The sequence below is a fragment of the Triticum urartu genome, chromosome 1A (genome assembly GCF_056163025.1).
Source record: "Triticum urartu cultivar PI428250 chromosome 1A, HENAU_Tu73, whole genome shotgun sequence".
In the NCBI taxonomy this organism is placed as follows: domain Eukaryota; kingdom Viridiplantae; phylum Streptophyta; class Magnoliopsida; order Poales; family Poaceae; genus Triticum; species Triticum urartu.
Genome location: NC_141873.1, coordinates 558,441,003 through 558,465,638, shown reverse-complemented (window position 1 = coordinate 558,465,638; position 24,636 = coordinate 558,441,003). Strand labels below are relative to the sequence as shown.

General features: G+C 43.9%; 3 protein-coding genes across 7 annotated transcripts; all 3 read left to right on the top strand.

Annotated features, from left to right (window-relative positions):
* Positions 1–1,266: 1,266 nt before the first annotated feature.
* LOC147992700 (BTB/POZ and MATH domain-containing protein 1-like) lies at positions 1,267–2,796 on the top strand. Of its 2 annotated transcripts, XM_087541099.1 has the most exons (3): positions 1,267–1,476; positions 1,543–1,905; positions 2,219–2,796. In XM_087541099.1, the coding sequence occupies exons 1-3, from the start codon at positions 1,356–1,358 to the stop codon at positions 2,794–2,796; spliced, it is 1,062 nt and encodes a 353-aa protein (XP_087397225.1). In that variant the 5' UTR covers positions 1,267–1,355. The 2 variants fall into 2 exon arrangements, with proteins under 2 accessions (XP_087397225.1, XP_087397223.1); XM_087541097.1 differs by having other exon boundaries at positions 1,267–1,905.
* Positions 2,797–8,610: 5,814 nt separating this feature from the next.
* Positions 8,611–15,675, top strand: LOC147992699 (BTB/POZ and MATH domain-containing protein 3-like). 4 transcript variants are annotated; one of them, XM_087531401.1, is made up of 3 exons: positions 8,611–10,079; positions 10,186–10,705; positions 13,862–15,675. In XM_087531401.1, exon 1 carries the CDS (start codon positions 8,907–8,909, stop codon positions 10,041–10,043), a length of 1,137 nt encoding a protein of 378 aa, XP_087387527.1. In that variant the 5' UTR covers positions 8,611–8,906; the 3' UTR covers positions 10,044–10,079; positions 10,186–10,705; positions 13,862–15,675. The 4 variants fall into 4 exon arrangements, with proteins under 4 accessions (XP_087387527.1, XP_087387525.1, XP_087387522.1 ...); XM_087531399.1 differs by having other exon boundaries at positions 8,611–10,460; positions 10,550–10,705; XM_087531396.1 differs by having other exon boundaries at positions 8,611–10,705; positions 13,862–14,463; positions 15,339–15,675.
* Positions 15,676–18,270: 2,595 nt separating this feature from the next.
* On the top strand, positions 18,271–19,386 carry LOC147992698 (BTB/POZ and MATH domain-containing protein 3-like). Its single transcript, XM_087541095.1, has one exon. It carries the CDS (start codon positions 18,271–18,273, stop codon positions 19,384–19,386), a length of 1,116 nt encoding a protein of 371 aa, XP_087397221.1.
* Positions 19,387–24,636: the final 5,250 nt, after the last annotated feature.

Genomic DNA, 24,636 nt, shown 5'->3' with positions numbered 1-24,636 from the left:
TATTTTTCTTTTCCAAAAGGCACGACTCTATTGAAAGCAAATCGTGCCTTCACGATAAGTAAATCCTTGTCTTTTGCGGAAGGAAAAAAAACGTGTTTTCCCCCTTTCCGAAAGGCATGACTGTGGAAGCAAATCCTGCCTTCACAAAAACTAAATATGTGCCTTTCGCGGAAGGAAAAAAATATGTTTTTCCTGCAATTTTTTTAAAATTTGTCCAAAACCAAAGAAAAACCAGAGGAAAACCGAAAAGCCAAAAAAATCATCTAAAAGTCGGAAACAATTATAGAAACTAAAATAAAATTCGGTGAAAGCGTCCAGATCATGACAAGTGACGGCGACTGAGAGTGCGCCAAGTAACGCGCTCCCAGTCCACCCAAAGTGATCCTTGCGGGGGCTCCCAAAGGAGTACCCAATGATTAGTTGCTCTCGGTGCACAGGCGCTCGCGCACGCTGCTAGCGGGGCGTGGCCCATAGCTCACTCCACCATTGCTTTTCGATCGCTAGGGTCGGGTGTTGCTTTGCTAGGTGGTTTTGTGTCCTAGTGTTTTTTTTTTCGTACTAGCACTTGTGAAATAAACCCGCTGGTTATAAAAAGGGGGTTAACTTTAGTACTTCATGAACTCGAAAAAAGTTTATCACTTTTTAAAAAGTGCAGATATGAAAATATGTTCACCAATTATAGAAATACAAATGTGAATTTGGAAAAAGGTTCATGAATTTTAAAAAAAGGATTTAGACATAAAAATTGCGGAATTGATAAAATTTCATCATTTTGAAAATAAGTTCATTAATTTGTAAAAAACTTAACTTATTTTTAAAAAATTATTCACGAATTCAAGAAAATTTCACAATTTTTTAAATATTTAAAAGAAAAAATGGAAAACTATAAAACAAAAAAACCGAAGGGAAACAGGCCAAAGAAAACCGGAAAAAGGAAAACCAGAGTTTGGAGGGCGCTGTGGTTTTTTTCGCGTTACATGTGACTCACAACAAGAAGTGAAAGATGTAGAAGTAGACACAGCAAGTGATACGTCCCGGTGTACGCTCAAAGAAGAGTGGGTAATCCAGGAGAGACCACGGTAAAATATGGGCCAGGTGGGTATTTTTCAGCCCAACTCACGGAATTATCTTCGTGGGCAGCGCCACCGTTTCTCAAAAACCTACCCGCACTCCCAACTCCCCCCACCGCGCGCCCCCGCCTCCAATGCCAAATCGCCCGTCTCGTTCCCCATCTCACTCTCACACCTCCGCCGTCTCGCCGCCGATCAGTCCCCAGCGCCGTCTCGCCTCCGCCGACTAGCCGGCAAACACATCGCCCAAGTGCTAGTCGCCTAGCCCACCATATCGCAGGAATCATGTCCTTCGCCGGCGTATCCGTCGTTGCCGATGGCAAGCTGCTGCAGCCATCCGCGGCGTCGGCCATGTCCTACTCCGGCACGGCCAGCGGCAGAGGGTATCACCTGCTTGTGGTCGAAGGTTACTCCCGCGTCAAGGACCTGCCCACTGGAGAAAAAATCATGGGTCGCTCTTTCAGAGCCGGAGGATACCAATGGGCTCTGATGCTATGTCCCCATGGTTGCCTGGGGGATGGCAGTTCCATGTGCGTTTATCTTGCCCTTGGCCAGCAGGTTGCGCAGCCAGTGAAGGTGCATCTCCAATTTAGTTTCATGGATGGGTTTGACAAGCAAGAGCCTGCATGCATTCGTGCAATTAAAACATGCGACTTCTCTAACACCTACAAAGTCCGGGGTGAACATCATTTCATGAAAGGAAAGGACCTTGAGCAGTCTGGGCATCTTAAGGAAGATTGTCTCATCATCCGGTGCGATTTTATCATCGCTGAAGCTGCCGATGCTCCTCCATTCGTTAAGGTGCCGCCATCTAATACTCCCTCCATTCCTAAATGTAATGCGCATAGATAACAGCCCACATACCAATGCATGTGCTGGCGATAAGTTTTGGACGAGAAAGCCCCAATCGTTCTGTTCGAGGTTCCATGCCAGTAGAATAGAAAATTAGAGAGAAACTACGGCACCCTCCAGTCATCTGGGTCTGTTCCATCTGATGTGTACGAGAACAAATAAACAAGGGAGGGAGGCTCTGCGTTTGATGGGTTGGTGGAGGGCTAATTTCGTCCATAATTGGATTGAGCTCAAACTACGCACTACAATATGGAATTTCCCTAGAAAACTAATATGCACTATATTTAGGAATGGAGGGAGTATGTGTCAGCATCTGAACCATCTCTTTGCAACCAAAGTTGGCGCCGACGTGATGTTCAAGGTCGGCGATAAGGAGTTCGCCGCTCACCGATGTGTGCTTGCGGCCCGTTCTGTTGTCTTTATGGCGGAGCTCTTCGGCCCCATGATGGAAGGCACTACAACCGGTGTCATACAAATACAAGACATGGAACCAAACGTGTTTGATGCCTTGCTTCGTTTCATCTACACCGACTCAATGCCCGAGATGATGAAGGTGGGAGGAGAAGAGAGAACCGAGGTTACGGGCCTGCGACACTTGCTTGCTGCGGCGGACAGGTATGATCTCCAAAGGCTCAAGTTGATGTGCGAAGAGAGGCTGTGCGGGCTTATAGATGTGAGCTTGGCGGTGGCCATCCTTGGTGTGGCTGCACAACACCATTGCTGCGGACTGAAGGAGGCCTGCCTGGAGTTCCTCAAAGTCCAGTCCGCTACAGACTTGCGAGGAGTCATGGCGACCAGTGACTGGGAGCATGTTGCTGCAACTGATCTCTCTGTTGTGAATGAGCTCATCGCTAGGCTTGCTTCGAAAGTGTAGTTCGTTCATACGATGTGCTAGAGAAACACCATGTGCATGCTCATGGCACCGATGGTGTTTATGTTCAGTTAAGTGAACATCAACGTAGATTCAATTGTCCTGCATTCCTCTGGTGTGACTGTGAAAGTACCTTAGCTACAGCAAATCTCCATGTTAATGGATGGTGCTCGCCGTACGCATGTGTATCTATCTAGCTATGTACTCCTGAAAGATGTCCAATTTGCACCTGAATTAATGACTTGGACAGTAATTCAAGATTATGTATCTATCTACTAGCTATGTGCTCTTGAAAGATGTCCAAATTGCACTTGAATTAATGACTTTGTAGGGCAATTCAAGATTATGGAAATTGTATTCAATATTGTGTAGTCCTTCCATCCCAAAATAAGTGTCACTGATTTGGTACAACTTTGTACTAAATCAGCGACACTTATTTTGGGACGGAGAGAGTATCTATCTATCTATGTACTCCTGAAAGATGTCCAGTTTGCACCTGAATTCATGAATTGGAGGGTAATTCAAGATTATTGGAATTGTAATCCCTTAAATCACTAAGCTCCCTAGGGCAAAATCGCCTAGGAGCAATTCAGGCTACTGGATTGGCTTGTCTCTCTGATTTTGACCTGGTCATATGTCTGTGTGAGCTGGATTTTTGTGGCGTCAGTGACAGGGTGGCATGGGCCTGAGCTGAGCTGTTGATGGCAGGGAAAAGCCGGTCTCTTCTGGTCAAGGGCATCGTGGCGGCTACCCCTAGAAAAAAGGTGTCGGGGAGCACGTGGCGTTCGGGGGTGTGAGCGTGGCTGCCTACAGAGGGGAGGGCGCCTCTTGGGAGGCATTTGTTGAGGAACCGGTGAGTGCGAGTGTTGCTGGCAGGCAGGGGCGGTGCTAGGGGTATTCTTGGGTCTTCATGTGTATACCCATGATTTTTACAAAACAGTGTTGATTTTGGTAAAACAGTGACAATTTCTGAAAAACAACAATGATTTTGGCAAAATGAATACACATGAATACCCAGAAGCAAATTCCTGGAGCCGCCACTACTGGCTGTCTGCCGGCAGCTGCATTTGAGGGGATTTGGTGGCTCTTTTGGGCTGCTTTCTCGCTGTGTGTTTCTGCTGCTTGCAGCTGTCCCATGGCTTCGGCTCTGCATCAAACCCTTTTTTCTTCCTCCTCCATTATCTTGGTTTCCATCAGCATCTTCTACGGCCCTACGACACTCAGTTGTTGACAAGGATGCGTGGGCTCATGACTAGTGAGACCAACGGGAGCAAAAGGAGGTGTGGAGTGTGGACACGCGGTGGCCGACAATTGTGGATTGTGGCAGCCGGTGATCACCCAGCGGCCAGACAACACTAGAGCAACATTCGTGCGTGGTATCTGTGCACGAACCTGTCCCGTGCGGCCAAGGAGGTAACGGCTTATCTGACATGTTATTGTGATTCTTATTTGTTTAGAATTTTACTCCATGTGTTGCGATTGTTTAGGTTTGGACAGTTTTCGTGGGGTTAGGATTTGTGGCTCGCCTGCCCATCCCCGTCTCCGAATAAGTTCCAAGAAAAAAAATAAAAATTCATGTTGGTGTCATGCATCTCTAAACTGCATATGTTATGCCTCTCATGATATTAGTGATTGTGGATCTATTACTGCATAGACGTTATACAAGAAAACTTACTGTGCACATCGTGATCATGATTATTTTACAACAGTAAACATGGGTTGATACTTGGTATGATTCCATGATCAGCATGGCTATCATCCGTGTGTCTATCACTTGCTGACAGGCCTCTGTCTTCCAGCTTCCCGCTGTTACTCTGCATGTGTAAGCCTTGGTGATGTTAGATGGCATAGTGATGATCCATAAAATTTATATCTCTGTCAACAATGGCGGAGCCACGCCCTAAATTGCAACAATGAAGTTTATGGCAGTTAGTCAGTTTGGTTTGAGAAGACATTGTGTGTATTTCTGACAAGTTGATAATCATGGTAAACTAAGAAGCTTAGAAGCAGAGTAAAAAAAAGGTTATGAAGCAGTGGCAGCTCATGCTTTTACTTCACATTTAGAGCTCCAGTTCTCAGCAGGGTTTCTTTTTAAAAAGATATATTTGCATATATGCAGCATGTGTTTATAATAGCATTCATGTCTCATTCTTTGGTTGTCATATTTCTTTTCTATACAAATTGTAAAGCTCCGGTTCATGTTACCGATTTTTGCATGCCTTGTGTTCATAACTTTGCAAACAAGCTGATAAAGTGCAACCTTAAATTATAGAAATAAGGCTGGGAAGGTCAAAGAAAAGATGTGCAGGGAGATGACTTTATATACCACATAAAAAATGTGAATATGAGTAGCTTCTACTTGCACACTGATATGAATTTCGCTATTGTTAGTCACTCATTTTGCTATTACATCATCTGTTGTTTCAGTAAATTAAGCTATATGATCAGCTTGGTCTATATTGCTTGAGGTTACTATTTTTTAGCTCATGGTCAGGAACAATCTCATGCTTAATGCTCAGACAGAACTCAAGACATTAGTTGGTGCAAAACATACTTAAAAGTCAAAGATAATCAGAAGCTCGTGAAATTGCATTGGATTGCCAAAGGGGAATGGGGAATTGAGAACAGAGCTCAACATCAAGCTATTGATTGATTGCTCTATGAACAAGCTATTGTCAATACCAAGGTGAAACAAGATGCAAATTACCCTTCCATGCCTGAAACTCAAGACGTGAATGACTAGCAATACATACATCATTCTTATGGAGGGAATATTATTAATGATATCCTGCTGGATGACAAACCAGAGGTTTTCCTACAGATGGTTCATCCTGTGAAAGAGCCTAAGCACTAGACGAAAAATGCAGCCACAAGGATCACCTTTTGAGATGAGAAATTTCTGAACCGCAACTTCAGTTGGAAGTGATGCATGAAGAAAATAGTAAACTTATGAGTTCGTATGAGAAAGCTATGAATTTAAAAGTCAATTTTCTGAGCAAGGCAATCCTGAAACTACAGAAAACATTCAGTTCAGGGATGTTGGAATGGATGAAGCAGTAGATATTGAGGGTTTCCGAGGAAAACATGTCCATGACTCTCCAACTGTAGCTTTTAACATGTGTTGCAGCTTGTTTGGGTAGCTGGAGCGGTTCAAAAAAAGCTTCTGAATACTCGGGATGCAGACTATGCAGTACAATATTTCTAAACTACTTGAAATGGCTAGCACTAAGGCCCAAGAGCTTTCAATAAGCATTCAACCCTGTTGTCTAGATGTTCAGCAAGAGCAGGACGGTATGAATGCCTCAAGTTTTTCCGCAATATTCAACTCTGTTGTCTAGATGTTCAGCAATGTCAGAATTAGAGGAGAGAGAAAATGCTTAGGAAGTCAAGTTTTTCCGCGAGCAGCTATCATTTTGGGACTTGGATTTGAAAACCAAAGCCCTTGACGGGTCGAAGTTTTACTTAGTGTCGCAAGGATGAAATTTCTGCTGCATGTATAAATAAAACCACATAGGTCTGAAACTGATTTGAGAAACAGAACTGATGGTGTTAAATAGTAGAAATGTGTTCTTTTGAAGCTCATGTTATTGATAACTGGAAGGTCCTGCTACTCCATTATAGGAACTCAGTGAATTTTGGCAAGGCATTTGAACTATTGAAATCTAAGAGGAGAGAACAAAACTTCTATCTGAACAGAAGAAGTTCGGCGAGCAGCTTAGCATAGCTCAAAAGAAAATTAAGAGCATGAATAACTGTGATGATATTGAATGGTCTATTAGTTTTGTGTGAAAATCGTCATTGTAATGTACACCCCCGGGCAAAGAGTGGTGCGACAAAGCGTGTAACCACTTCTAGTCCAATATTATGAATCTATCTACCTATGTACTACTCCTGAAAGCTGTCCAATTTGCACCTGAAATAATTACTTGGAGGATAATTCCAGATTATGGAAATTGTACAGATCATCGGTGCCGGCCATTCCTCCAAGTCGACGAGCTTGAATGATCCGTCGCTCGTGGTCATTGGCCGGGTATTTCAAGATTATGATGGCACCTCCTTGGGTTGTCACCAGGGCCGGTCTCTTCCTCTTGCAGACGAACAGGGAGTGGGTAGACAAGCGCCATGGTGGAGACCTTGGCGGCAAGGAGCGTCGTCGAGAGCCTAACGCACCTACCAGTCCTCTCCCGGTACGTGTGGAGGCCGATGTAGATGCTGACAAAGGTCTTGTTTCAGAAGATTTCTCCAACGGAGGTCTTCTTTCAGAAACAAAAAAATGGTTTGGTGGTGAAGTTTTTTATTTTTGCAACATGGATCTTCTTTCAGAAGGTTTCTGCAACATAGATCTTGTCTCAGAAAAAAAAAGGTTAAGTGGTGTTTTTTTAACAAGGGTCTTGTTACATAAGGTTTCTGCAAATGGGTCTTGTTTCACAAAGAAAAAACGGTTCGGTGGTGTTTTGCAACAAGGCTTCTGTTGCAGCGGGATGAACACAACACTAGCCTTGTTGAATAGGCTGACACTCATGTGAAAGTCCACCAGACTGCTTTTACGGGCTCCATCAAACCCGCGGTGAGGCGGTCGATCTTTTTAGACCATCACCTGGTTACCACGTAGCGTTTCTCAAATTGTGAGTCGCCTATTCCCTCCCCTCCCCTCGCCCCCTATCGACATTAATGACCCTTTATCATCCATCGGCTGTCACATCATCCTAGCAAGTAGATCAAGCTTGTTAGTTTGCGGACCATAGAAGAAGCAAAAAGTTGTCACACTAAAGGGTTAAATACGAAGGAAAAAAGAATACTACAAAAGCTACCATAAGATGGCAACTATATGATATGTATAAAAAAGAACTAAAATGTACCTACTTTTATTTTCTTTTTTCTGTTCTTGTTCACAATTTTGAGAAGAATTTTCCTTTCTTTGTCGGGTACATTGTTTTGGTTCATCATGTCCCTAAAATAAATTGTTCAACAAAAAATTTTCCTCTTATTATATGGTTTATTATGTTCTATGAGCATGGAATTGAGCAGCAAATTGTTTCGTACCACAAATGTCTGTTTTCTACTAGTTGCAAAATGTATCGGATAGAAAGTTGATTTATGCACGTAGTGTTTCTAGAGCCTAAAGTTGTAATTATTTCATCTATTCACACATTTTATAGCTTAATTTTAAATTGGCCCATAATTTACGATCTGGTAACACTAAATGCTAACCCCGTGTCTCTAAAAAAAACTAAATGCTAACGCTAATAGATAATCCAGTTGGCCCAGAGTAGGTGCCAGCTTGCAAAAGCCCAGCAAAAAAAAATGTGAGCCAATCTTTTAGCAGTGGCAGCATTGAAAAAAGTCTTTTAGCAGTGGCTGTCACATAGGTGATTTCCACTAAAAACATAGACTATTGGACGCCACTTCGACTCTTGAAATCTAATTATGAAGCAAGCGAACCATTGGCCCGCCCATCTCCTATGTTTCGAGTTAGAGTGATCAAAAGAATTGGGGATGGTCTATCGGATTGAGAAGCAACTATCGAGAGATTTTAGGTTTGAGACCAATCTGCGCAAAATCCAATAACCCATGAAAGTGGCAATTGTGATAATTTTCAAAAGCTAAGAGTGGCAAAAATGAAATGTCAAAATCCAGAATGACATAAGGAAAATTGGCAAAATCTAGAGTGGCAAAAATAAAATTTTCCCAAAAATAAATGGACGGCGGCCATATTTCGCGTAAAAGCCCTAACAATTGGTCCAGCAGGACTTTTTCAGCCCATGGCGCAGAATTTTCATGGGCCTCTCCGCCAGTGTCTAAGTCTAACCTAGCTCTCCTGCTCTGCTCGCCACTCTCGCACCGCCGCCGTCCCCAACGCCAAATCCCTCGCCTCCTTCCCCGCCTCGCCGCCGCCTCGCCGTCGATCACTCCCCCTGCGCCGCCTCGCCGTCGACCACTACCCTGCGCCGCTCTCCCCAGCGCTGACTGGCCTGCCGAAACCCCTCCCCCGTGCCGCCTCTCCCTCCGCCGATCTCCCCCCGCCCATTCAACGCCACCCTCCCCCGCCGCTCGCCCAGCGACCCCTGCTGCTCCACATCATCAAAGTGCCAGCCCACAAGATCGCAGGAATCATGTCGTTCGCTGGCGTATCCGTCGTTGCCGGCGGTGGCGGCCGCGGCAGGCCGTCCGCGGAGTCGGACATGATCTACTCCGGCTCCATCGCGGCCAGCAGAGGCAGCTGCTACTATCACCTGCTTGTGGTGGAAGGCTACTCCCGCATCAAGGACCTGCCCAATGGAGGCACAATCATGGGCCGCACTTTCAAAGCTGGGGGCTATCGATGGGTTCTGAGGTTCCATCCCAATGGTTATTCCCCGGAGGACGTCGGTTCCATCTCGGTTTATCTTGTGCTTGACCAGGATGTTGCGCGGCCCGTGAAGGTGCATCTCCAGTTTAGCTTGGTTGATGAGATTGGCAAGCAAGATCAAGCATTCATCCGTGCAATCAAAGCATGCGACTTCTCTGGCAGCGGCTCTACTTGGGGCCGCAGTTGTTTCATAAAAGGCGAGGACCTTGAGAACTCAGAGCATCTCAAGGATGATTGTTTCACCATCCGGTGCGATTTCATCATAGCTGAAGATGATGCTGCTGCTCCCTTGGTAAAGGTGCCGTCATCTAACATAAGCGAGCATCTGAGCCATCTGTTATTGACCAAGGTTGGCGCCGATGTGACGTTCGAGGTCGGCCATGAGACGTTCGCCGCCCACCGGTGTGTGCTCGCGTCCCGTTCCGCCGTATTCATGGCACAGCTCTTTGGCCCCATGAGGGAGGGAACCACGGCAGCCGCCATACAAATACAAGACATGGAACCGGACATCTTCAAGGCACTGCTTGGTTTCGTCTACACCGACTTGATGCCAGAGATGGAGGCGGAAAGAGAAGCAGAAGTAGAAGAAGGTGGAGCTGACGAGGTGACGTGGCTGCGTCACTTGCTTGCCGCGGCGGATAGGTTTGATCTCCAGAGGCTCAAGTCGATGTGTGAAGAGAGGTTGTTGGAGCACATAGATTTGAGCTCGGTGTCGGCCATCCTTGCCGTGGCAGCGCAGCTCCAATGCTGTGGACTCAAGGAGGCGTGCCTGGAGTTCCTCAAAGTTCAGTCAGCTGCAGACTTGGGAGAAGTCATGGCGACCAGCGATTGGGAGCACATAGGTGCAACCGATCACTCCGTTCTGAACCAGCTCATCGCCAAGCTTGCTTCCAAAGTTTAGTTCGTCTGCTGTAACAGTGTCCTCATGTGGCTTCTGGTACGCATAAGAGGATCAAACATATGTGGGCAAGGCATGGATGGTTTATAGATTCAGTTAAGCAAACATCAATGTTGATCTATTGTCATGCATTCCTTTCATGCAGTGTGAATCTGAGTACATACTCCGTACCTTGGCTTCAGCAATCTCCATGTTGATCGATCATGCGATCCTGAAAATGGCCAGGCCTGGTGAAAATGCAACAGTGTGAACGTGTATCTGTCTATCTAGCTATGTGATCCTGAAAGCTGTCCAATATTCAGCTTGAATTAACGAATCGGAGGGAACTGTACAGATCGTCGGTGCCATTCCTCCAAGCTCCCTCCTGTCGGCATACTATTGTTATGGCATGACGGCCACCCCCTTGTGGTCGTTGGTGGGGTACGATGGCTTCTCCATTGTCGTTGAACATGTTGATTGCTTGTTGGTGGACGACTCTTGCCGCATGAGTGGTTCCACCTGTCCTGCAGGAGGTAGATGAGCACCATGGTGGAGACCTTGGAGGTGAGGAGCACCGTCTAGAACCTGATTCTCCTGTGGGTCCTCTTCTGGTATGTGTGGAGGTCGATGTAGACGGTGGCCACTCCCACCACACACACCACCACTCCCATCAGCCAGTGTGTCAGGTACCACATGCTCTGCGCCTTTACGCCCATGGATATATATGCCAACAAACATCAGAGGAACACAAATTCTGATAGAAACATCAAACTTGTTAATCTTGTTCGTGTATTTGCTTGTGTACTACATGCAGGGTTTATCTCATGTAGTTGCATTTTACACGACCTTTATATCTCCACAATATTCCTAAAATCAATGAAAAAAATGTTAGTCGCCTATTCACTCCCCTTGACTCACCCCCTTGGTCGACATCAATGATCTTTCACATCCATCGGTTGTCACATCCTCCTAGTCCTAGCAATTAGATCTAGCTTGTTAGCTTTGGGACTATAAAAAGAGCAAAAAATTGTCACGACATCGTAACTAAGGGGTAAAGTATGGGGAAAATAATACTATAAAAGCTATCACAAGATGACAACTGTGAGGTATAAAAAGAAGTAGAATTTACATACTTTTACTTTCTTTTGCTCATGTTTGTTATTTTGAAATGCACTTTCCTTTATTGTTCACATTGTTTTGGTTCATTATGTCACTAGAATAAATTGTTAAACCATTTTTTTCTTCTATTATGTTATTATTTTCTATGACAATGAACTCGAGCCGCAAATTGTTTTGTGATCACTTTTTGTACCACAAATGTCTGTTTTCTACTAATTTATGTATCAGATAGAAAATCAATTTATGCATGTAATACCGTTTCTGAAGCCTAGAGTTTTATTTATTTTTCATGTATTCACACATTTTTCTAGTTTAATTTTAAATTGGCCCATAATTTAGGATCTGATAACACTAAATCCTATAGATAACCGTTCAAGATAATCCAGTCGGCCCAGAGTAGGTGACCACACTCTCTTTGAGCCCGCTTGCAAAAGCCCAGCAAAGAAAGCAATGTAAGTCAATTTGTTAGTAGCAGGTGTCACACTGGCGATTTCCACTAAAACACTTCAACAATTAAACACCAGGTGAAATAGTTCTCCTTAGACTCTTGGATGCCGCTTCGACCCCTAGAATTTAATTAGGAAGCAAGCAAACCGTCGGGCCGGCCACTGCCTATGTTTCGGATTGGACTGATGAAAAGAACCGGGGATGGTCTGTCGACTAGTATTTGGAACAAGAACTTGCCCAGGAGATTTTAGTTTGAGATCAATCTGTGCCAAATCTAAGAACCCACATGCATTAGCCTGAATTTACTTAGGAAGCAAGCAAACCGTTGGGCCGGCCATTGCCTATGTTTTCGGTTGGACTGATGAAAAGAATCGGGGATGGCCTGTCGACTAGTATTTGGAACAAGAACTGGCCCGGGAGATTTTAGTTGACTTTGTTTGTTGACAAGCAAACCGTCGGGCCGGGAACAATGTCATGAGGATGGTCTGTCTAATCTGCCGGATCATCTGTGTCCCCATGACATTGTTAGTTGAACGGGAAATCCTAGTAGCAGTGACCACATTTTTTGGGAACGCACACATAATATACTCCAGTTTACGTCGTTCATGGCCTGGCAGTAGTAGACACTGAAATACACTGTTTTAATTAGAATAAGTAGAAACATACTAGGCATGACAGAGATTAATTATTGTGCTGGATGAGCCTCAGACTGCCTTGATCTCGTTTTTGAAGCCGCAGAAACTGAAGCAGCATACCTCCAGAATACTTGTCCTCCAACTGATGCATCAGCCTTAACCTGTCGTGGCCAGTTGACCCTTCCCGTTCTCCTGCCTCTGCTACAGTCCCATAATTTTCCCCTTCGTGACAACGACTATGGGGGTGTAAGTGGAATGGCCACCAGATCTCTCCTGCTCCTTTTCGTCCAGAAACTGCTTAGATTCCTCGACGAGGCAGGCAAAAGTATTGACAGGATCGATGCCTTGTCCCTCACGTGCCTCTTTCGTTTTGGCACAAACTGATGAGCCAGATGTGGATACGCACTGATCAGCGTATCGCGTATGGTCACACAGAGAAACAATTAGTGTGGCTGAGAGCTCACTTTCCTGTACACAGATCACTCTTGAGCATCTCGCGGATCAGGACCTTCTAAATCTGCATTTATTTCCCTCAAGATCTGCAACATATATCAAGTGGAGTACATTTCAGTTTGGCAATAATGGCAGCAGTTTACATAATCAAATATTTTCAGTCTAGTCTAGTGGAGTCTGGACAGTTGAGTTTGACGTTTATTATTACCTTTGGCATCACAACTGTAGGGCTTTCAGCAGTTTCTTGAAACATTCAGCATTCTTGGTGCATTGGATACATAGGTCCTTGAGGTTTTCATATGCCATTGTCACCATGGAACTGTTTTTCCTGTTGTCAACAATCATGTCTGCCAGGGCTGCTATGAAAGCTCCTTCAGTTTCAGTGGGCAGAGCTGAAGAAGAAGATATGTCCACAATCCACATACATATATACAAGAGTTTCCTTGGCTAGTTTTGGCAGCTGTCCAAGACACTCTTCACAGCATTTGTCACACTTGATAGCAGTTTCTGTATAGCCTAGCTTTTCATTCAGAAAGACATCATAGATCTTGTTCATTATATATACATCACAAAAACAGCACTCCCTCTGTCCCATAATAAGCATTTTTTACACTAGTGTGGTGTCAAAAACACTCTTATATTATGGGACGGAGGGAGTATTACAAAGGGATAAGAAGTGCATTTACTAAATAAACCTTCATATCCATACGCATCTTAGAAAGATGGAGCCACGAAAAGAAAGAAATTATGCATCACAAATATATGACTTGATGATTAGAAGGACTAACTCAGCTGTCTGAAGGTGGGTAATGAACTAATGATTGTTAGACACCAAAAGTCTTTGTTAGCCAGCGTGGAGACGAAACCACCAAGGAGAACGGCAGTGGTCCAGGTAATAGCCAGGAAACCTAGGCCCCTGATGGCCATGGAAAGGTATCCCGTGAACAGGGCATAACTGTTAATACACACTACTTCCTGCCACTTGAAGTCATCTGATGGATCTGCCATTCTCCTGAGGAATCTGAGGTCAATCGTTGAATGTGATAATTTCAGTGACAAATTTAGATGGAGTTCACCCAAATTAACCTTCTTTTGTATTACTATTATATAAAATTAGAAAAAGGAGTATGCAGTCGTCCTCACACACTGGCAGGTGGGCCTTGCCTGACAGTTAATTTTATTATGCAGATGTCGGATCCATGTGGTGGATTACATGTTATTCGGACACCTTGCTAGGTGGATAACATGATTGGTGTGTTGCGTCAAGTAGTGGCTGCAAACAATGTGGCAGGCGCCAGTCGGGGATGGGGTGGAGTGCACGGACAGAGCAGAAGTAGCATAGTTATTTGTGCTTCCTGTCTGGAGCTAACTCTGGTATGAGATGAGTTAGCCTGGTGTTCTCTAAGACTGCAACATCTTGGTTTGGATAGCTGCTTTTCCAAATTGTAATGAAGGTGCACACATGTATTTTGACAGTAAAGTCCATCAATTACATGATTTCACTGTTAGTTAATTCTGCTCTGCACTGTTAGTTAAATGATTATTTTGAGTAATTTTTTGCTTCCTGTCTGGAGCTAATTCCTGTTATATTCTTTTTATTTTGCGAATGTAATTCCTGTTATATTCGCCAAATATCATGTATGACATCTGAATAATGCAGTCGGAAGTGATATGAGTGTCTGCTGAAATGAAGGCCCTCTCTTACTCAACAAATTATAATGCTAGACTTGGAAAATAATGTCTTGATGAAAGGCTGGGGAGTATAGCTGAGAAGCAAGGTACTCAACATGGTAAGTTAATGCCCTCTTGAATTTTTGTTTTGTTTTGGAGTTCTGCCCTCCATTAAATAATCATTTTGGCAATTGCGTTAAGTTTCACTGAGACATTAGTCAAGTGTAACTGTTCATTTAACTTTACTAACACTCTTTGATCTTTTGTTTAAACCAAATTGGGGCATTGTACCTTTTGTAACGTTAACAAGGAACAGAACATGCATTTCTCAAGTAAGTTTCAGGTAACCAAGTTGATCAAACTTACCAGCACATATTTCTTCTATAACTTCATCTTCGATAACATAACGACGTTCATATTTGTTTTTGGAGACTGAGATATCTACATGGAAGAATTATATCTAACTAATGGAATGCTTGCTTAAGTCTCCCGTTATCTATTTGGTGACGAGGATTGGCAATTTGTGCCCAGCTATTTATAATCCTTTTTAACCGTGTCCCACACACATCATCCCTGAATTTTCAGTAGCTTTTATGAACAAGAAGCTGCACTTTTAAGTCAGAGAGCAGTTGGTTGCAATATCATTTTGATTTATTTGATAGTTTTTACATCAGAGTGCGTTACCGACTGAAATTGAGTCATCTTTATAGCTTTGCGAAGCATACAGCTGGACAGAGCTGTCATCTCGTTAACCCGCAGAATGAAATTCAAACGATTATATAAAGCTATTGAATTGTATGAAAACAGTCTCATTTTTTGCCTCTGTTTTCCAATCAATACTTCTGTCAGTTCTATACATCTTCGCACTTTTGCTCAGTGCCAAGGAAGACTATCTTTTTCAAGTTATTTTCAGGATCAAACATATGTGATGACAATCTTGTATGGAACCCCCTTAATCTATGAACTAACCATATGTATGTTGTCTTTGTTGCAGGGGGTGTCAACAAATAGTAATTAGACATTTAGTTTGTTGCCGTATTAAGTCAGTGCCATTGGAAATTTGGTTCGTTCATCCCCAAATATCAAGAAAGAGATTCTTAATGCAGGGCCTCCGGCCTGTGGGTTGGCTATTCGGGTGTGATCGTCATCTGGAGCTTGGAGTGATAGTTTAAGATGCATCTGTAGATAGTTGAGTGCATATTGTATTTATTTGTTCATATTTGCGCAACTAGTACAGAAAACTCAGATTATATGTAGTACTTTTAGTTATGCATGAGAATACACAACTTGATTTTATTTTTTGAACCATAAATACACAACTTGATTACCAACCTACTGTACCATTGTACACATGTTGATTGACTTTGCTATTATGAATTTGATGCATGCCCCTCATGATAAATCATTTTACATTGCTGCAAGTTATATATAACAGTTAATCTTTGGTCAACTCCATATATGCCATGTCCACTTATTCGAAAAATGCCACTATAAGAAATGACTTATGAAAAATATCACTACAAAAAAGAGTTAATTCAACGAATGCCAATCCTTTTACTAGGAAAACCTTGGAGGCTCCATGGTGAAAAAGTTTGTGCTATAAGCCTGCTTAACTCTAAATGGCGACCAATGATATGTATCTTTGGTTATTTATCCTCTCTGAATTTCTGATATGGACAAATTTTGGATAGCACACCAAAATTGTACGTGAAGATCTTTGTTGCCTAGTATCTCCACCTTTATCTTCTGTACGTTTTGACTGTTCAAAATCACATGGGTGCTACCTCGACTGTTATATTTCTGTGGACACTGCCTCAAATACATTAGTGAAAGCACAATGTTATTGTATCAACAACTCTTCACTATATGTTTATGTGGTAAATTTAGATTGTTTACAATATCAAGGGGTCAAATTGCAAAAGTTCTGGCTACAGGGATTACACGGAGTAGTAGTAAGAGGCTGTTTGGATTGCAACCATCGCTGCCATGCCAAAATATCTGGATGAATGCCTGTTTGAAGGGGTTTCAACATTTTGTCATGCCAGCCCACCACAGCTCTCCATCTATTTTGACACCAAATCTGGGCGAATCACAGGCGGGCAAAGCCACCGCCAATTTTTCGGTGCCCCTGATGAGCAATTCGGAAACCTGCAAAGACCAAATAATAGAATTCATATGCTTCATTTAAAAATACTATATTCATGCAAAACCCAATATAATTATATTCATATGGTGGTTAAGGATTGGTGATGCGTGATTACGAACATCAACGGCAACAATTGCCCAAGTGACGTGAGAAGCGCATGGCATCCCTCTTCCTTGCCGGGTATAATAAAGTAATTCATAAGATTAAAGATGATGGTAATTTGTGGGTCGTAGCGGGCACTGTGCACTTTAGTTCGATCATGTCGCGAGAGTGGGCTTTTGGAACTCGTTGATTTTTTGCTTTCTTGTGATCTCTTGTTAATTAATGAGTATCTTGTGGAATGGGAACATCAACATGGGGAAACTTCGTCGTACTAGTGGAATGAAATAAATCACTGTTAATTATACTTGGTATAAGATTTTGAAGTTATATTGCCTAGCAAAGGTAAAAAATATATTTAGCGTACGTTACATGGCACTCTCTCTCATGCCGTGTTATGGCTGCTACTAGACATCTGGAAGTTTCGCCCAACGTTCTTGTTTGTTTGGACCAGAAGATATGAAACACTTGTTGTTTCTATGCCATAAAGCAAAGGAGGTTCGGAGAATGCTGGAGATGGATGAAATTATTAAAAGAGCTTCTGAAGTTGATTGTGTTGGTGAGGCTCTTCTGGAGTTGTTACTCCTTTTGCCAGACCAGAATTTGTCTATTATGGGTCTTCAAGATGTTGTGAGATGGTCGCCATTATTGCTTTTGGCATTTGTGGTGGGAAAGATGTAAAGATGCTAATCAAATTACTATGTGGATACGTGCTCTGGAAGAGGAGGTTGCATTCACCCTCCCATGAGTTTTGTTAAACTTAATGCCGATGCTTCTTTTGGTCAATACTTGCTTATGGGCACAGCTGGTGCCATCCCAAATGACGATAAAAGCAAATTCATTGTCGGGGAAATTGGAGTACAGATTGGTGTGCAAACATCCTGACGGTTGAAGACTTGACGCTGGGATTTGGTATATCCCTGCAATGCCTCATTATTAACTGCAATAATTTAAAGATTATTGAGACCATGAATCAAGGATGATTTGCAGGAGCGGTGGCAGTTTTTGACGATTGTTATTGCTTATGGTTTAAAGAGCTTATGAGTGAAGTTGAACCCCTCCTAATACTCCCTCTGTTCCTAAATATGTCTTTTTAGAGATTCTACTATGAACTACATACGGATGTATATAAATATACTTTAGAGTGTAGATTCACTCGTTTTACATTGTATGTAGTCCATAGTGGAATTTCTAAAAGGATTTATATTTAGGAACGGAGGGAGTATATGTTATTTCGAATGAATAAAAAAACAAAGCTCCTCAAAGTCGTTGAATATTAAAAAAATATGTGAAAGTCGGTGAAAATAAAAAAAATTAGGCAACGATGAAAATAAATAACAAAGGTGGCCTGGATGGGTAGCCCAAGATCACAGTAAAATCTGGGCCAGCTGGGTATTTTTCAGCCCACCCTACGGAATTTTCTAACCTAGACTCGTCCCCATCTCCATCTGGCCGTCGACCACTCCCCTTCGCCGATTAACCGGACGTAAGCACTCCCGCTTCGCCGCCTCTCCCTCCGTCAACACCCCCATCCTCTAGCTAGGTCCTCCCCTGCCGCCGGCTCGCCCCCCGCCCCACCTTCCTCTCCGTTGGGATACAACCTGAGCCGTATTCCGACTGAGAAGAGCACAGCTCACACATCGCCAAAGTGCTACTGCTAGCCCATAATATCGCAGGAATCATGTCCTTCGCCGGCGCATCCTTCGTTGCTGGCGGTAGGCTGCTACAGCCACCCGCGCAGTCGGCCATGATCTACTCCGGCACGGCCAGCAGCGGCAGCTGGTGGTATCACCTGCTTGTGGTCGAAGGCTACTCCCGCGTCAAAGAACTGCCCGATGGAAGGAGAATCAGAGGTCGCACCTTCCGAGCTGGAGGTTACCGATGGGCTCTGAAATTCTATCCCAATGGTGATGGCATCGATGCTGCCGGTTTCATGTCCGTTTGTCTCATCCTTGATCAGGATGTTGCACGATCTGTGAAGGTGCATACTCAGTTTAGTTTCATTGATCAGGTTGACAAGCAAGTACTTTCATGCACCCGTGCAAGTAAAGCACATGACTTCTTGAGAAAAAACTGCGGCTATGGTCGAAGTCGATTCATCAAACGAGAGGAATTTGAGAAGTCACAGCATCTCAAGGATGACTGTTTCACCATCCGGTGTGACTTCATCATCGCCGAAGCCGCTGCTACCTTCATTGAGGTGCCGCCATCTAACATATCCGAGCACCTGAACCATCTCTTTGCGACGGAGGTTGGCTCTGATGTGACTTTCAAGGTCGGCCATGAGAGTTTTGCTGCTCACCGGAACATTCTCGCAGCACGTTCCCCTGTCTTCATGGCGGAGCTCTTCGGCCCCATGAAGGAGGGGACCATGACGGGTGCCATACTGATACAAGACATGGAGCCGAACGTGTTCAAGGCCATGCTTGGTTTCATCTACAGCGACTTGATGCCCAAGATGATGAAAGTGGGAGGAGAAGCAGAAGGTGACGCCGATGAGGTTACGTGGCTGCGACACTTGCTTGCTGCGGCGGATAGGTTTGATCTCCCGCGGCTCAAGTCGATGTGTGAAGAGAGGCTATCGGAGCACATAGATTTGAGCTCGGTGACAGCCATCCTTGGTCTGGCAGCGCAGCACCATTGCCGCGGACTTAAGGAGGCCTGCCTGGAGTTCCTCAAAGTACAATCTGCTGCAACCTTGGGAGGAGTCATGGCGACCAGCGAGTGGCGACACATGTCTGCAACTGATCCCTCCATTTTGAATGAGCTCATCGCCAAGCTTGCCTCGAAAGCTTAGGTCGTTCGTTGTAATGGTGTGTTCTTACTTAGACTAAAATGGGTCGGTAGCTGAACTTACGCAAGGAATTCACTTTTGCACTTGGTCATTGTATTTTGTAAAGTGCAAACTATTATTGTGGTTCCTGAAATTGTCTCACTGTATGGGTACCGCGAGCTGAATGGTTGCCTACTTGGCATTATAAGAAGTTAGTGTTTGATATAAATCTCTTGTTGATCATGCAATCCCCGGCTGGGCAAAATGCCACACTGTGTGTTTGTATCTATCTACGCTCTATTTTCTCAAAAGGAAGACTATCTACGCTCTAAAAGCTGTCCAATTTGCAGCTTCAGTTAACAAGTTACTGAAATTAATCCAAGGTTATGTTTCTGATCTTCCTCTTCTAACTATTTTATTTCCAGCTCGTGAACTGTACAGATTGGTGTTGCATTTGGCCAAGCGAGCTCCCATCCTCATGCTACGGCATCACGGCCGCCACCACCTTGTGGTAGTTGGCCGGGTACGACAGCCACCTCCTTGTGGTAGTTGGTCGGGTACGACGGCTCCTACGACGTCTTTGGACCGTCGCTCATCCTGGTCGCCTCTTGCTGCACGATGTGGTTCCACTTGTCACGGAGGAGGTAGATCAGCGCCACCACCAACACCTCAGTGGCCAGGAGCACCGTCCAGAGCCTGAAGCTCCTGCCGGTCCCCGCCAGCGCCGGCAGCCATTGTACCAGGTACCACACGCCCCTTGCCTTGACGCCCCTGAAGAAATTATTAAGACAACATGTTCAAGTTCAAGCACCATAAGAATTCACGAGATTTGAGACATAAGGCGCTATGTCCCCACAAAACCTGGATTTTTTTGCAAAATCTTACCGCCCCATGGGGCCTGCTGTGCTGGTGCGGTTTATGTTAACCCCTGACATTATCTATATATTCATAACTATATTCGAAATATCTATATATCCATACACATTATTGTGATTGAATGAAAGTCCACAAAATTCTTAAATAAAAAAGACCAGGCAGCACGACTGCAGATGCCTAAGCTTGGATGTAGTAGAACCAGATCAGGATCAGACAACGTCCTAGTAGCACATATGAGAGTGAGCATGCTCTAAAGAATAAGTATAAAGCAACATAACCTGTGGTCAAGCTTGACATGCTGGAAACGTATGATAGGGTTGAGCGACACGATTTGGACCAGTGTTGTACAAGCTAGGCTCATTGATAGCTTTATGAGGCTGCTCCTGAAGTGTGTCACGCTTGTCGGGTTCTTGGTAAAAGTGAATGTCAAATCTACTACTCCCTTTGATAAATAATAATAAGTGTCGCAGTATTGAACTAAGGTTTAACTTCAATACCGCGACACTTATTATGGATCGGAGGGAGTACAATTTTTTTTACTAGTTTCTGGAACCACAGATGGCTTGATGGGCATGCTCCGAAGAGTTGGCACCATTTTTATTTTTTTGCTAGATCTAAAAATCTCACGGTGAAAGATGCTATCCCCAATGGATCTTGGATGAGACGTTTGGGTAATATCTCCTCTGCGGATGTGCTGGACATGTTCATTTCCCTTTTTGGAAAGAAAAACCAGTCCATCACTCTTGAGCCTAAACCTGACTAGATATTCTGGAAGATCTCGGCCAATGGACAGTACTCAACCAAATCTTCTTGTAAAGTGCAATTCTGATCCCGTATCACATCAACTTCAGCTTGAGAAGGTTTGGAACATGCAAGCCGAGATGAAAATCAAATTCTTCATCTGGACTCTCCTCTAAAACAGGCTTTGGACAGCGGATAGACTGAGAAGGAACTGATGTTTGCAAAGGAAACTTGGTTCCTAGCTGCTGCTCAGGCGCCCTGACTGCCGTTTCAATCAATGATTAGTTGTAAAAGAGTAGACGCCCGAGGAAAAGATGGGCATAAGTGGATGAATGCTCAGCGGCGGTTTACATCACTTGAAGCATATGCCTCCAGAGAAATGGGAGGATTTGTAAGGCCGCGGTAAACTCCAGTGCTATGGTCATGTCTTTTTTCTTTTGGCAGGGTGATGAACTTAAAAGAAAATACCGGCTTGCTAAATGGGACATCATCTGTAGACCGAAAGACCAAGGGGGTCTTGGTATTGAAAATCTTGAAGTTAAGAACAGATGCCTTCTTAGTAAGTGGTTGTGGAAGCTGTCTTCCGGAACGGAGGCCATGTGGGCGCAGATCCTCCGCAACAAGTACCTCCAGACTAAAACATTGTCCCAGGTCGCAGTCAGGCCGACTGATTCGCCTTTCTGGAAAGGACTAATGAAAGTCAAACAATCTATGTTCAATAGGACGAGATTTGTTATTGGAAACGGTACAAGTACACGTTTCTGGGAGGATACTTGGCTTGGTGATTCACCTTTAGCCATTCAATATCCGTCTTTATATCGGATTGCTCAACGACGTGAGGTGTCCGTGGCAACGGTATTCCAATATGTCCCCCTTAATATTCAGTTTCGACGGTCGCTAGCGGGCAATCGATGGGAAGAATGGCTTCATCTAGTTAGGAGACTGATGGAGATTCAACTTTCTCACCATCCCGATATTTTGCGCTGGAAGTTGACTAGCTCTGGAGTATTTACAGTTAAATCAATGTATATTGATGTTATTAATTCGAATGCTATTCCAACTTCCAAGTATGTTTGGGCTGTCAAAGTTCCTTTAAAAATTAAAGTGTTCATGTGGTTTGTCCATAAACAAGTTATTTTAACAAAGGACAACTTGATTAAACGCAATTGGACAGGACCTACTAGGTGTAGTTTCTGTGATCGGGATGAGACGATTAAGCATTTATTCTTTGATTGCCCGTTGGCCAAAGTTCTTTGGCAGACGGTCCATATTGCTTTTAATATTACTCCACCGACCTCGGTCAATACTTTATTTGGGACATGGCTTAATGGGATTGAGCCTAAAGTAGCAAGACATATTCGGGTTGGAGTTTGTGCTTTGTTATGGACTATCTGGAATTGCAGAAATGATTTGGTTTTTAACAGAACATCACGGATTCATTCTTTGCAGGTTATTTTCCGAGCTACGGCACTGATCCGTTCGTGGTCGCTACTCACTCAGATGGAGGCCAGGGAGCATTTGGTTACTGGATCTATCCGCTGGGAGATGGTAGCTCGGGATATCTTCAACCGGTTTGGATGGCGGTCATGTAATAGGATAGGCAATTAGTTTCCCTATCTATTTTTAGCCAGCTGGTTGTGGCATCTTTTTCCGGCTAGTCTCTGTATCTAGCCGCCTGTCGCTCTGTGTGAGCGGCATTTTTCCTTTGCTTTTTGTTTGACTGGAGACTGTGGAACCTTGTTGGCACCTTTTGTTATTTCGTTAATAAGATGGCCGTATGCATCGTTTTGATGCAGAGGCCGGGGAGACCCCCCTTTTCAAAAAAAAAAATGGTCATGTCTTTGGCTAGAGAAGCTATTGGCCTCCTCAAGGAGGCATGGGAGTGAGTGTGTTATACCTGTATGGTCGAACTGTTTGCACAGATTCAGATTTAGTTTCTGACTTCTTTTTCTCTTGTTTCCTCGGCTGTTTTGCTTCAGTCTTGTACAATTTCTCCCCTACTGAAATGAAAATGCAGAGCTCATGCTGTTCTGGTAAAAAGAAATAGAGATATGACAAAAGGGGACCCCATGTCAGCATATTTATTTCTCATGTGTGCCGAAGGCTCTACTTCCTTGTTAAACAACTTTGAAGGCGCGTATATGGACGGATGTATCTGGAAAAGTCCTTCAAAGACCTTTCCCTTCATGACCATCTCTAGCATATTTTTTAAATGCCTTCTACTCCCTCTGTTCCTAAATATAAACGTTTCTAGAGATTCCACTACAGATGTATATAGATGCATTTTAGAGTGTAGATTCACTCATTTTGCTTCGTATGTAGTTTATACTGGAATATCTAAAAAGACTTATATTTCGAAACGGGGGGAGGATTCTATAGGCTGGCATTATATGGGCCTTCTGAGGCATTCTAAAGTGCCTCCTATTGACGTCTGTGGTGTAGTGTTGGTCACTGTATTTTGGAAAGTGCAACATATGGTCATTGTGGCTGCTGAAATGTCTCACTATATATATATATATGTACTGGGCAGTGTGAAACGAAGGATAAACCTACCATCAATCTCCTGCTGGTCTATCTATTCACTAAGGCGCAGTCCAAGATTATGTTGCACAAGACAAATGCACGCATGATCTTTCTGTTGTGTCTCTTTTTAGACCCAGCACATGAACTGTACAGATTGGTGTTGCATTTGCCTTAGCGAGCTCCCATCCTCATGCTAGGGCATGACGACCACCTCCTTGTGGTTGTTGGCCGGTTACGACAGCTCCTCCTACGTTTCTAATCGCCCCCATGGGGCCTGCCGGGCTGGTGTGGTTTTATGTTTACCACTGATATTATCTATATATCCATAACTACTTTAAAAAATATTATATATCCATAGACATTTTGATTGAATGAAAGTCCATGTGATTTCTTTTAAAAAGGGGGAAATGTATATTGAAGATCTCATTTGTTACCTGTTCGAGCGGCCTTACCCCCATATTAGCCTCCCACCTTGTGACCTTGGGTCCTCCCATGGTGGAGCCACATTGATGAGAGAACGCCTGCGAATATAACAACCCCAACATGATACATGGAGGAATTTCTAGTACGAATCAACCATACCTAGATCACCATGCGGGAATCCCCAAGCCCGTGGCGGAGGGGTGCCGCTCACCGCATCAACGCCTCAACCATCACACCCCTTGTCGGCTTGGGCAGGCGGACAACAAAAGGCGTCGACGAACCCCGCGCCTAATCCCACCGCCTAATCCCACCGCCTGACGACTGGAATCATGATTCTCGACATTCGAGCTTCCCCTAGCACCTAATTCCTCCTCATCCGAACTTGTTCCACTTCATCTTCCTCTGAATCGTCAAAAACAATTATCCAGAATCGCCCTGGACCACGATGTCTAATCTGAAATCCGCCACCATCACAGTGGCATATCCACACCAAACGTGTACGCCGCAGAAGCAAACAATGTTCAAGTCCAGCTTGATTTGGGACAATCGTTTCCATTTCCATGCACAACCCCAAGTGATAAGTTCTAGCACTTTGACATCGAGAAGTTATCAAAAATAAAAAATTTGACACCGAGAAGTTATTAATTTTTTCTTTTACTTTGGCACCGAGAAATGTAATTTGTGCTACTCCTTCCGTTCACTTTTATAAGA

Coding starts and splice junctions, on each gene's coding strand:
- LOC147992700 (XM_087541097.1), top strand. CDS start 1,356: ATGTCCTTCGCCGGCGTATCCGTCGTTGCCGATGGCAAGCTGCTGCAG. Junction 1,906..2,218: donor TACTCCCTCCATTCCTAAAT/GTAATGCGCATA, acceptor TTAGGAATGGAG/GGAGTATGTGTCAGCATCTG.
- LOC147992699 (XM_087531401.1), top strand. CDS start 8,907: ATGTCGTTCGCTGGCGTATCCGTCGTTGCCGGCGGTGGCGGCCGCGGC.
- LOC147992698 (XM_087541095.1), top strand. CDS start 18,271: ATGTCCTTCGCCGGCGCATCCTTCGTTGCTGGCGGTAGGCTGCTACAG.